This window comes from Panthera uncia (genome assembly GCF_023721935.1).
Source record: "Panthera uncia isolate 11264 chromosome A3 unlocalized genomic scaffold, Puncia_PCG_1.0 HiC_scaffold_11, whole genome shotgun sequence".
Lineage (NCBI taxonomy): Eukaryota > Metazoa > Chordata > Mammalia > Carnivora > Felidae > Panthera > Panthera uncia.
In genome coordinates this window covers 34401182-34414876 of record NW_026057578.1, presented here as the reverse complement: position 1 = coordinate 34414876, position 13695 = coordinate 34401182, and the positions used below count along the sequence as shown (strand labels likewise).

Genomic DNA, 13695 nt, shown 5'->3' with positions numbered 1-13695 from the left:
CAATGGCTTAAGGAAGGTATCAAAGAGGTGGAGATTTCCCAACTGGGTTTTGAAGGATGAGGAGGAGTTTACCAATCAAACTAGGAGGAACAAGTGCATTTTGGAAAAAGGAACAGCATGCACAAAGCATGTAACAGAAAAGTATCTTGGAATCGCCGGGGGATTTTTATGGCTAACACAGAGAGTGTGTGTAGGAAACTGGTGGGAAACAAGTCTGTAGAATGAAGTAGGAGCCAAATTAAGGACGGCCTTGTAGTTCGCTTTATTCCACAACAGGGAATCATGGAAGCATCTGAAACACAGCAATCACAAGTTCTGATTTAGATTTTCAAAAGATTAAAGAGAAAGAAATAGGAAAAAGACAAAGAAAACTGCCCAGAATTAGTAGTGGTTGCCTCCAGGTGGCAGAATATTTTGTTTCTTCTTATAGCAGAATGTGGCTAGCTGTTCCTCCTGGGAAGGAGTAAATTTTGTCATACATATAGCTGTCACTTCAATATTTTAATTCAATACTAGGAAGAGTAACCACATTGGGGCCAATCCTTTGCCTTTCTCAATTTTGTTTACTTACAAAGCAACCATGTATAAATCTAGAGGATATTATGATACACGGTTTGGAAAAACCAAGTCAACAAGTACAGTCACGCCAGCCCACAGACCTTATGAAAAGCCCTGACAATCTGAACCGCTGAGTGGGCCAGCACAATTAGCCACCACATATGTTTCATCAACTTCAAGAGGAACTAATTCTTTTTTTTTTTTGACTTAAAAAAAATTTAAACCCAAGTTAGTTAACATATAGTGTAATAATGATTTCAGGAATAGAATCTAGTGATTCATCACTTACATGTAACACCCAGTGCTCATCCCAACAAGTGCCCTCCTTAATGCCCATCACCCATTTAGCCCATCCCCCCATCCACCTCCCCTCCAGCAACGCTCAATTTCTTCTCTGTATTTAAGAGAGGTTTGTCTCCATTTTTATCTTGTTTTTGCTTCCCTTCCCCTATGTTCATCTGTTTTGTATCTTAAATTCCACATATGAGTGAAATCATATGATATTTGTCTTTCTCTAATTTCACTTAGCATAATACACTCTAGTTCCATCTACTTTTTGCAAATGGCAAGGTTTCATTCTTTTTGAGTAACACTCCATTGTATACATAAACCGCATCTCCTTTATCCATTCGTCAGTGGATGGACATTTGGGCTCTTCCCATAATTTCGGTATTGTGGGTAGCACTGCTATAAACACCAGAGCGCACGTGCCCCTTCGAATCAGCATTTTTGTATCCTTTGGACAAATACCTCATAGTACAATTACTGGGTCATAGGGTAGTTCCATTTTTTAAAAAAAACATTTCTTTTAATGTTTATTTATTTTTGAGACAGAGAGAGACAGAGCATGAATGGCAGAGGGGCAGAGAGAGAGGGAGACACAGATTCTGAAGCAGGCTCCAGGCTCTGAGCCATCAGCCCAGAGCCCGACGCGGGGCTCGAACTCACGGATCGCAAGATCGTGACCTGAGCTGAAGTCGGACACTTAACCGACTGAGCCACCCAGGTGCCCTGGGTAGTTCCATTTTTAATTTTCTGGCGGACCTCCGTGCTGTTTTCCAGAGTGGCTGCACCAATTTGCATTCCCACCAGCAGGGCAGAAGGGTTGCTCCTTCTCCACACAAGAGGAACCGATCCTGACTTTACATGAAGTCTTAACAAGTTTCACATTTCACTTTGCCTCAGAGGGAACAACTTCATCACCTTCTCTCCCTCAACTCACCTCAAATTCAAGTACAATCTAAGAAAAAAAGATGTGCTTACAATTGCTAATGAGGCTTCACTTTACTAACCTAAACTTTGTGAACAGATTGGTGGCCCCAAGCCCCTGCTCTATAGAAGGTCTGGAGCCACTGGCACCTTGCAAGGGCACAAACAATAAATGACAGAAATAGGGGCAAGCAAAGCTTGGGTCCAGTTGTTCTACATGAATGGAAAGAGCAAAACAAATGACTAGCACAAAGTCCAATCACTATTCCTTTTATAACAAATACAAAGTTTTGCATGGAAAGTCTGCCAAAAGCACTTCATTAAGCAACAACTGTTACTACATGAACCCATCTGTAAAACCAGGACAATAATAGCAACAACCTTAAAAGGTTGTTGTGAAGAATTAAACAATTATATACACAAGTGCTTAGAAGACTGTCTGGCACACAGTGAGCACTCAATAATTTATAGCATCATTATCATTATTGTATCTGCCACATGGTAAGTGCTCAATAAATTACAGTATCATTATCCTTATATCTCAAAACTTGCCTCTTTCCAACTATTCCAACTTATAAATCTCACTGGTACTCTTACTTATGTCAAAGACTGTTTACTCAATACTAAAATTAAAATGAAGTAATTGTAAGAATGTTTTGAGAGAAAAAATTAGTAACACTTCTTTACCTCTTCATATCTGTCAAAAACGGCTCCTTCTTGCAAAAAGGAAGGAACTTCCTTTTGCCAGTTAAATTCATAAGGTTTGGCCATGATTATATTCAAGACCTAAAATGAAAAAGAATATCTCATTAGCATACAAAATTTAAAAACAAGTAAAGATCAAAGGTTAATCACTTTATATGTTTGTGAAAGCTTTTCTTCATACACATAGAATAAGCCCATAAATTGTCTCTTTTTCCTTCTTTATTTCATCTGATTCCATCTTCCCTCCTCCTTGTCTCAAAACCTGGGGAAATATGGTTGACGCTTGAATAACATGGGTTTCAACTGGATGCATCCACTTATACAAGGATTTTTTAAAATAAATTATAGCATAGTACTTAAACATATTTTCTCTAAAGATTTTCTTAACATTTTCTTTTCTCTAGCTTACATTATTGTAGGAATACAGTATATACCACATATAACATACAAAATACGTGTTAACCAATTGTTTATGTTATTGGTAAGGCTTCTGGGCAATGGTAGGCCATCAGTAGTTAAGTTTTGGTGGAGTCAAAAGTTATGTATGAAGTTTTGACCACGTGGAGAGCTGGAGCCCCTAACCCCCATGTTGTTCAAGGGTCAACTGTGATATCAACAAAGAGGTGATCAACCAGAGGTGATCATTTGGGAAGCTTCCCCTCCCTCTTCACATCATATAAAATAATAAGATACATATTTTAATCAGATGGCATCAGATAAAAGAAAGAAATCATGAACCTGACCCTATTTATAGGAGAGGCCTGTTGAAAAGGGGTGGGTGGTTACACAAGCCTACACTATGAGCCTGAAGGTGGATGCATGGACAGGAGTTGATGCCTGGATGATGGGTCGCAGAATCAAGGAGGAAGAGCTGGAATATTTTACTGCTCTTGGTTCTCACAATAACCCTTTCATCCCTTCCTCACTTGGGCCAGTGAGGGGACTACAGAATGTCTGCTTTGTAGCACAGGCAGCATGTATGACATTGAAAGAGAATGTAGGCACTCTTCAGGGTGGCTGCCTGTACTCAGGAAAAAGGGAGTGCTCCTTCTACCTACGCTTCTTAGCATCAGGCACCATCCTGTACCTGTACTAGCTGTGAGCAGGACATCTCAAATGAAATGTCAGCATCCAACCAGGAATCACCAAATATTTAAGCAATGCCAAGAACATGGAGGACTGACACCAAACATAATAAGTAGAACTTACACCCAAAAAAATAGAGCTAACCGAACAGACAGAACCTGATTTTGACTTAAGCACGGCTAAGTGTGGAAGGAAAAAGTGCATTCAGTTCCAAAAACATAATTAACTTAATATTCTAGTAATTTCAAAAAAGATTGTTGAAATCAAACTCTGAACAGGTGAGCCTGAATTATAAAGAGAACTCAGATGAAGTGGTGAGCCAAGGGATTCTCATAGAACTCAACACAAAAAGAAAGCACAATGGAAAAATTTAGAGAGGTGGAAAATGAAAACCAAAGGTTGACCACCCACCCAGCAGAACAAATTCTTCTATTACAAGGAAAGAAAGCCAGTAGAAGGATGGGATTAATCACAGCAAAAGTGGAAGAACACTTCTGAAATCTGAGTATCTACGTGTTCAGTTTTGAGTCCTCAATGTGAATATCTACCTGAGTCCTCAATTGAAAAAAATCCACTGATGCAAGAAGTAGAAATGGTGGGGTTGGTGGTGGGGGGGGTGGGTGTAAGATACACACACCTAGATATACCTTTGGGTGACAAGGAGAACAAAAAAACACAAAGTTCCAGAGATGACTGATAAGTAGACAGCAATTGGGCATGTGGTCTGCAGTATTATAAACTCAAAGGTCTGAGGGACAAGAATTTGGGATTAAAATTCGGTATCCATTCAAATAAAAGTTTAATTTTTAAGAGAAAATAAAGACATTTATGGACATGCAAGGTATCAGAAAGATTTAATGACCTACTCTGAAAGATTTGGGATAGTATTGTCCTCTGTCAAGAAGAAAAATAAATGTAGAGAAGGGATATGGGAAGTAATAGAGAAAAAGAAGAAAAAAAGAGCAAGCTTACTCTTAAGTTTTACTTACTATACAAAAGAAATGTAAAGAAATTATCATAATCTAGCTTCCAAATTCCTGATTATATCAGCATAGAGGTTGGAGCAGATGACGTGGTCAGAAGGCAGGAAGAATGGACCAAAGGGAGGTAAACCATTTTTTAGGAGTGGCGTGTAAGTATGTAGGAATCTATACGTTGGCAGAAAAATAGAAGTTTAAGAATTTTTCTGTAAGAAATTAAAAATGGAAAGTAAAACTTGCACATTATTAGAGGGGAAAATAGAACAAAGAAACAGGAGTCCCCTTTAAAAAGAAAATAAGTGGGAAGCAGAGAGAAAAAAGAACACATTATAAATAGAAAACATGGGGCGCCTGGGTGGTTCAGTCAGCTTAGGTCATGATCTCGCAGTTTGGGGGTTCGAGCCCCACATCGGGCTCTGTGCTGACAGCTCAGAGCCTGGAGCCTGCTTCAGATTATGTATCTCCCTCTCTCTGCCCTCCCCCCAGTCACGTTCTGTCTCTCTGCCTCAAAAATAAATAAAATTTAAAAATAATACAATAAATGGAAAACACAAAATAAAATGACAACATATCTCTAACTATAATACATATGAATTGGCTAACTTCACTTACCAAAAAAAAAAAAAAAAAAAAATACAGAGGCTTTTACATTAGGTAGCATTATGGTTGTTTACCAGAAATATTTACAAAATAAAAATGATATAGGAAGCTCAAAAATGAAGGGATGAAAAAAATTGATCTCACAGGTACATGCTCAGAAGGAAAGAAAGCAGGTATCACAGGAACGTATCAGACAAAATAGATTCAGGGAAAACAAGAGACTCTGATAAATCATATTGAGAAAAGGGATGATCAAAATTATTGAAGTCATTAACATTAAAGCATGTGACTACACAGCATCAGAACATATACTGAAAAATTGGTAAAATACAGAGAAATTTGGCAAAGTCACAAACACATTAGGAGACCGTGATTCTCAGAAATTAATGGAACAAAACAAAAATGCAAGAATATTGAGGATTTGAATATTACACTTACTAGTTTAACCAAAACAATTCAAAAAAAAAATTTTAACGTTTTTATTTATTTTTGAGACAGAGAGAGACAGAGCATGAGCAGGGGAGGAGCAGAGAGAGAGGGAGGGAGACACAGAATCTGAAGCAGGCTCCAGACTCTGAGCTGTCAGCACAGAGCCCGATGCGGGGCTCAAACTCACAGACTATGAGATCATGACCTGAGCTGAAGTCGGAAGCCCAAATGACTGAGCCACACAGGCACCCCCAAACCAAAACAATTTAGATGACTTAACATATTTTAAATATGATACTGAGTTTAGATATAACCTTCCCTCTTTATATATAGATATGAAATATATAACATTGAGTCCTCAATATATAACATGTAATTATTATATAGTATTATTATCTATGTTCTTCACTTACTTTTTATATTGCAGCTACTCCCCACACATTTAAAAATCTCAAAATCGAATCTTAATTGGGCCAGAGGAAACCTCAGCATTTTTCAAAAGGCAGACGTTAAGGTGGCCATGCTCACTAGCCACAACTAGGCTACAACTTACAAATTAATGAATGCATAAAATCTATACACATACAAATTAAACACAAACTTACACAGACTTCTAAATAATTGAGTTAAGCGGAAAAGTCAAAGCAGAAATTACACCTTTCCTAAAAATGAAAGGTGGGAGCATTACACGTCAAAATCTAGGGATGTCATATGTAGCCAAAAATAATTTTAAAATGATCAGTAAAAGTTAATTGCTTTCTGCAGTGTCTGGGTCATTCAGTTGGTTAAGCCTCCAACTCTTGATCTCGGCTCAGGTCATGATGTCATGGTTCATGTTCATGAATTTGAGCCCCATGGTGGGCTAGGTACTATCAATGTGGAGCCTGGTTGGGATTTTCTCTCTCTCCCCCTCCCCAACCCGTGCTTGTACTTTCAAAATAAACTTTATAAAAAGTTAATTGCTTTCTGAATAGTCATATATTAGGTAAACATTTGGCAAGTGTTGGGGCAAGTGTCGGGGAGAGAGAAGGATGGGTTAAGAAAGAGAATGAGGAAGAAGTATAAATTCACACTGTTCATGATAACAAGGAGGTGTAATTACAAAGAGGATAGAAAACACTAATACTACGTATATCTTTAACCCAGATATCTGAAAACCTATATAAAGTGGATGGGTTTTTCAAAGTTAAAATAAAGTCGACCCAAAAAAGAATAAACTGAACAGTGACCTTGGAAAATTGAAAAACATAAAAGATTAGACCCAGATAGGTTTACAGATGAGTTCTATCAAATTTTCAAGGAAAAGGCAAATCCCACATACCTACCACTCTCCCAGGACATAGAAAGAAAGTAAATTACTACCTGACTCATTTCACAAGTCCATGATCAGGTCCTGACAATGACACCGTAAGGTTAACAAAACACCAACCAACCTTAGAGTTCAATTCTCACAGAGAAAAAATTCTAAAATATGAATAAATCTATCCCAGAATGTTGCTAAATGAAGAATTTGGGATATTTCATCACTGAAAGCAGATCAATGTGATTCACTAGCTAAAGAGATTAAGGAGAGAAGTCTGGTACGTGCATATCTTAGCATACCTTGCAAACTGAAATCAACCTGAGTGTGAAAGGTCTCTAACACATACCATTCAATAAAAAATAGCAAGTCCCAGAATGATATGAAATATGAACAGTGTGATACCATTTACCTAAATCCACAACTACAGAAGGATATGAACAGTGTAATACCACCTACGTAAATACACACAAGACAAACCCATATATTTCTCTACGTACGTATTTGTGTATATAAATAAATAATTAAAAAATCTGCAGATGTATGACTCTACCTACTTCTGGGAAGGACATAAAGACTGGGGCTGAAAATCAAGGTATCTTTAGTATGATCTCTGTGGTGGACATTTTTATTATAGGAATATATTCTTGCATTTATGTGCCGCTTGCGTAAATAAGAATGCAAATTTCAAAAAAGGAAAACAAAAAAAAGCCCACATATAGGCAGATGCAGTTATTCTTTAGTCCCAAACAATTTAAAGCAGAAGAAAGAACAACATAGTAGGTCATGTTTCGAGGTAGCTTCCTCACAATGGCAATCGTTGCTGTTTGGAGGAGGAATGATTCCATTAGTCATTAGTGACCAGGCTAAAAGCTGTTGAAAGCATGAAGGTCATGCTAACCAGCCCAGCTGAGGTAGGTAGCAGCCCTCCATTAATTAGCACCAAGGTTTCCCATGTAAATAAAGTCACGAAGATGAGCCAGGCAGCAGACAATGGGAGAAGGCAGAGATGCTTTGTCAGGTCCATGACTCTGTCTGCCCCAAAATGACTGTAATTTGGTCTGTCTTCCTACTTCTCTCAGTTCCTATCAGTTTGTCTTTTCTATGTGTCTTCCATGTCTATTTCCCAGTGTCTGTATTGGGGATGGATGGACGGACGGACACACACAGGGCCCCTTCACTCGAGGTGGCTTAGAAGCAACCTTCTGGTACAGTGATGTGCATTCATGCTTTCTATGCCATAAAACAGATCTGCAGAGCAATAGAGACCTGCAGACGCCCCTCAGGCTATCATGGATGTGTTATTCAGGGATCTGTAACAAGAATAATCTGTAACAAGAATAATGAACAAGATAATCAAGGCAACTAAACAAAAGCATTAAAGAAAGATGAAAAAACAACATGATGGTGGTAAACCAGACTTCAGAAATCAGTGGCAAAACACTCCTCTTTGCGAAATTTTAGGCGCTCCATCATCTTTTCACTCCTGCCAACCATCTCTTTTAATATTTCCCTTCGGTTTTATTTTAAAGAAAATAGTAATGAGAGGCTTCTGATATAAAATGCTCATATCAAAAATGAAAAGAAAGCTTCTATCAGCTTTCGTCACCTTTCATTGGTTTAACTGGTTCTCCAAGGATCTCTTCAGTGAAAGGGCACACAATGCAGTCCTCAGTACGTGATGTTTCCTAGATTTCATTACTGTCTTTACCACTAAAATATTCATCTCTACCTTGGTTACCAGCTTCATCAGAATGGTCTCATTATGTGAAGGACTTGAACTGGAGCTGATGGAAAGAGGGCACTTTAGACCTTTATCTCTCAAGAGATCTGCAATGGTGTTGGTAGCTCATTTCATCGCTTACTTTTTCAGAGCTCTGGGGTTCCGAACAAGGTAAGAGGCATTCTCACAAAATGACACTGAAGTACCCTGAATCTTCCCAACTTCAAACTGGCAGGCAGGGGCTGTACTTTACACTGCCTCTGAAATACTTCATTGGGCTCAGCATTAGGGGCAGTGAGCGGCTGGCTTATTTTATGTAGATGGTACAACTCTGACCTACAGATTCAAGAAGTGGGCCAAGCCTTTAACAGCAGTTTGATACAGGTAATTGATTTTAAAATGGGAACAAATGAAGGTACATGTTGCAGTCCAGCCAACTCCAGAGAAAGTTAAAAGGACAGTTACTTGTTTTAAAAGGCAAGGGGAGGTAATGGCCACTCTATAATGATGTCCTTTTTGAAACCATCTCAAAGCTCCACCTACCAGCTAACTGATAAAACAGAAATGCTTTCCCTTTGCTGTGCCAAAGCCTCCTCTTCTCCCATTCTCTGGCTTGCCATCTAAGGCCTCACAAGATACTTCAAGGTTCAGTTGCCTCCTCCACCCCCCTAGAGCACCATGTCTCCATACACTGCCCCCAGGAAAGGTCCTCCTTCTCCTTGAGGGACACAGGAAGTAAAGGAGAATTTACACAAAGAATGGATATATAACTGGGCACCTTTTCCAGAGTAAACACTGGAGTGAGCAGCTACTGGAAGGAGGCCAGTGGGCTTTTAAATAGTCTCATTGTTTCTCAATTCTTATGCAACTGGAAAAGATTAGCTATTGCACTGGCTGCAGAGGAAAAGCTCCCTGGACCGTGGAGGGGACAAGAAAGGAGGGGAGTCCTCGAAGGCCTTGCTTCATAGCAAGTGGTAAAAAGCTCCTTCTAAAGAAGATGATGAGAAACTGAAAGCGTCAGTATGAGGCCAACAAGGGAGCTCAGGCAGGCTACTGGGGACCAAAATATTCAAGTTAGACATGTGCATTTCACATGGAGATGACCCTCCATCCATTCAGGTGACAAGAACTGAGGAAGAACAGCTCTATTTGTTGGCCTACTCCACCCTGAATCTTTAAATCTGTTCTCTTGTCTCCCTGGCCGGACCTACAGGGTAGTCTTCAAGCCTTATGAGACCTCACCTATCCCAGATATGCTGGATCGATTATGAAGTCAACTCTGCCCATCCCCCACCCCCTCCCCAGACAGTTGGGTCAAAATTTTGGTAAAGAGTTTTTTGTTTCTGGACATATGCCAACAGAGGGAAGTACGTGAAATCAGGTTTATTTAAGGTCCTGGGTATGGCAGGCTGAATAATGGCCCCCCAAAGATACCCAATATCCTAACCTCTGAAATTTGAGTGTTTCCTTACATGGCAAAAAAGGACTTTGTAGATGTGATTAAGTTAAGGATCTTGAGATGGGGAAATTATCTTGGATCACCCAAGTGGGCCCTAAATGCAATCTTAAGTGTCCTCATAAAAGGGAGGAAGAGGGAGATTTAACACACAGAAGATGAAGCAATGTGACCACAAAGGCAAAGACTAGAGAGATGCCACCACAAGCCAAGGAGTGTTGAAGGAAAAAGTCTCAACAGGAAGTTGAAAGGGTCAAGGGATGGATTCCCCCTTTTGCCTGGATAAAGATGGTCCTGTAAACACCTTCATTTCAGATTTCTGGCCTCCACAACTGTGAGAGAATAAATTTCTGTTGTTTTCAATCACAAGTCTGTGGTAATTTTTTGCAGCAATCCAAGGAAAGGAATAAAGATATTTCTACAGACATCTTTCCCAGGATCCAATGGTCTTTTAACAAATTTGCACCTCTGCAATAAATACAAATTTGAAATAAACCTTGCAGCTTCCCCCAAAGCAATCAAGTCAGTCTCCATTTTTTTGTTTCTATTTGTGGACAAATGAATTCAGTGCTTCAACAATGAATCACTTGCTTTCACATAACATACAGCTCTCAAACAAAAATGCACCATGGCTCAGATACGAATTTCCTGAAGTATAACTTTTACCTTTAACCTTATGACAAAAATATTCTATTAAGAATTGGTTGCTTCCCTATCCAACCATACAAATCTCACTAAACCAAATAACCCATGACCTTAAGTGACCCCATGATCAGAACAACTAAAGCTGCTTTCCAGAACACCGAGGGTTAGGATAAAATTTCCACTGACTTAAAGTCAATTAGTGACTATCAAGCACATGTCAATGTCTTGCTCTTCAATCTTTAAATAAGATATCCTTATATTTCTAAAAACAGATGGACGGCTATATCAGATCACCCAGAGCTTTTGTTCTTTATTTTTTTTATTAAAATTTTTCAATGTTTATTTCTTGAGAGAAAGAGAGACAGAGTGTGAGTGGAGGAGGGGCAGAGAGAAAGGGAGGCACAGAATCTGAAGCAGGCTACAGGCTCTGAGCTGTCAGCACAGAGCCCGATACGGGGCTGGAACACACGAACTGTGAGATCATGACCTGAGCCAAAGTCAGACACTTAACTGACTGAGCGACCTAATCACCCAGAGTTTTTGAATAAATGGCTTTCCTTAAAATGAGAATCTGACACTGATATATTGCATCATTAATGACAATTTTCCCCTTTTGCTAAAAATACCTCCGTTTTCATCAAGCCATTAGGTAGCATTTTCAAAAAGCATGTAAAGGCTGCAGGATTCAGAAAATGATAATAGGCAATGCTGTTGAGGGTTGGGGGTAAAGGCATTCTTGATAGTTTGGTGAAAAACTAATTTGCAATCCATTTCTATAGGCTTGAAATGTCCATACTCTTTGATCTAGTAATCCTACCAGTAAGATTTATCCTACATAAATGCATACAAAATCCATGCACAAAGATACTGTGATGCTGCTAGTGGCAGAAAAATAGTTTCTTTATATAAGTATCACTAAGCAATTGGTTAAATACACTACAGTATTTCAATATTCTGTACTCATTAAAAATAATGCTTCGAATGAATAGTTGTTTGCTAAACAACAGCAAGTTTAGAAGAGTTTCTAAAAACAGTCACAACTCAAACAAATATAAATGCTCTCAACATATTATTAAGGAGGTAAAAAAGCTGGTTACAAAATTGTATCCAAGAATGATCCCAATTTTTATGTGTTATATACAGCTTACACACACACACACACACACACACACACACACACACATTTTTTAACAAGAGAAAAAGATTAGCAAAACATATACAAAACACAAATAGTAGTTATGTCTTGGTGATAGAAGTTTAGGTGATATTTTAATACTTCCTGTGTTTTAAAATACTTATAGTGACTATAAATTTTTGTATTCAGGAAAAAAATGTTTGCTAAAGAAAAAAAGACATTAAATGTCTTTTCTTCATATAGATCCATGTTTTCCACCAGAATTCCTGGTAAGAACAAAGAGCAGGAAGAAACTAATAAATAAAACTGTGAAGTGTTCTTTTTGACATTTAAAACCTTGACTGCACATTGGGACCCTTCACACACCAATTATGACCGGTTCTTAGGAAGGAGTTACTTAGTAATACTGATTAAAACTTGGGTATTATGTCTAAAATTTCTACTCTACTTATCTTTGGAAGTGAAACAGATTATGGTTATGCTGGATTTAGTCTTTAATGAACTCTGAACTATAAAAATAAAAACATAAGGCCATTGCCATGAATCTACAAAATTTATCATAAATATATAATAAATTGGTTTATCGATAAAGTGCCACCTGATTCAAAATAATTCCTGGAGTTTATAAAACACACAAACTGAATAGAAATAAAATGAGAACAGCAAACATCTGGTCTTTGTCTCTATTTCCCCCTGCTCAACATTAATCATAAAAGGCAAACATAACTTTCTTAAAATTAATAATTATAAAATAGATTAATAAAAATACTAAGATGAATTTCCTTTAAGTTTTTTATTTTAGAGAGAGAGAGTACAAGTTGAGGAGAGGGGCAGAGGTGGTAGAGACAGAGAGAGAAAATCTTAAGCAGGCTCCACACTCAGTCAGCACAGAGCCTAACAGGGGGCTCAATCCCCTGAACTGTAAGATCTTGATCTGAGCCAATATCAAGAGTCAGACGTTCAACTGACTGAGCCACCCAGGCACCCCAAAAATGAACTGCCTTTATAAATGTATTAGGTGATATTTATAATATTATATGCATCATTATTTTTAAGAATTTTATAAAAAATCTAGAAGATGCTTGTTTATCTGGGGTATTTAAGAGTGGCTTAATTTGAATATAATGAATAATTGTTAACATATAATTCAGTCTGTAATGACCAATTTTCAAATAAATCAGCATATCATGAAGTATATAGTTTTCCAAGAAAAGAACTGGTTTCAAAAGACTGTTTGGATATTGGTTGCTTGCCTACAACAATTTCCTTGAAAATGACATCTGAGTTCATGTGCCAGCCTCCCAAGAGCCCTTGAATAGGGTGAGTGTTCAAACTGTATTAAAAGTAGTTGTCTATGACTGGGGTTCTCTGACCTGTTAATGCCTTGCTACTCACCTCTTTCCACACAGTTAATTCCCATTGAAGGGCTCAACTTTAGGGAGCCCTTTAAAGATGCCCATCTTTAGGGAGCAAACTTGTGGGGAAAAGGACTCAGTGGCAGAAGCTAAGAGCTCTAGGGACTGTGGTTTCCTATTTCTAAATGTTTAGGGAGTCCCTGGCTTACTAGTATTTTGATCTTTCAGAAGAAAAGATATAATTTGCAGATTAATGATATTTATTTACAGTTGAATCGTAGACATGGCTTCTAAAAAAGAAATTTTTGTTTGATAAGAAAAATAAATCACCTTCTATAATATGAAAATATGTAGTGTGTGGTAGGAACCTGGGATAAGGAAGATATAAATTAACTTCAAATCTGTTTTAGTAAGACTTTTCTTTTATACATGCTGTAAAAATTCTGCGAAGTAAAGGCATTTTATTTCTTTTGTGCCTCTGAAATAGAGTACCTGTTTTTAATGACTAAGGGGT

At 38.1% G+C, this 13695-nt stretch overlaps 1 protein-coding gene across 5 annotated transcripts in view; it reads right to left on the bottom strand.

Annotated features, from left to right (window-relative positions):
* PLCB4 (phospholipase C beta 4) overlaps positions 1-13695 on the bottom strand; it is a 423595-nt gene that overhangs the window by 164028 nt on the left and 245872 nt on the right. For all 5 annotated transcript variants that reach the window (XM_049651129.1, XM_049651127.1, XM_049651128.1 and 2 more), the window contains one exon: positions 2455-2553. In XM_049651129.1, coding sequence (XP_049507086.1) covers positions 2455-2538 — 84 coding nt within the window. In that variant the 5' untranslated portion in view covers positions 2539-2553. The remainder of the gene's footprint in view (positions 1-2454; positions 2554-13695) is intronic.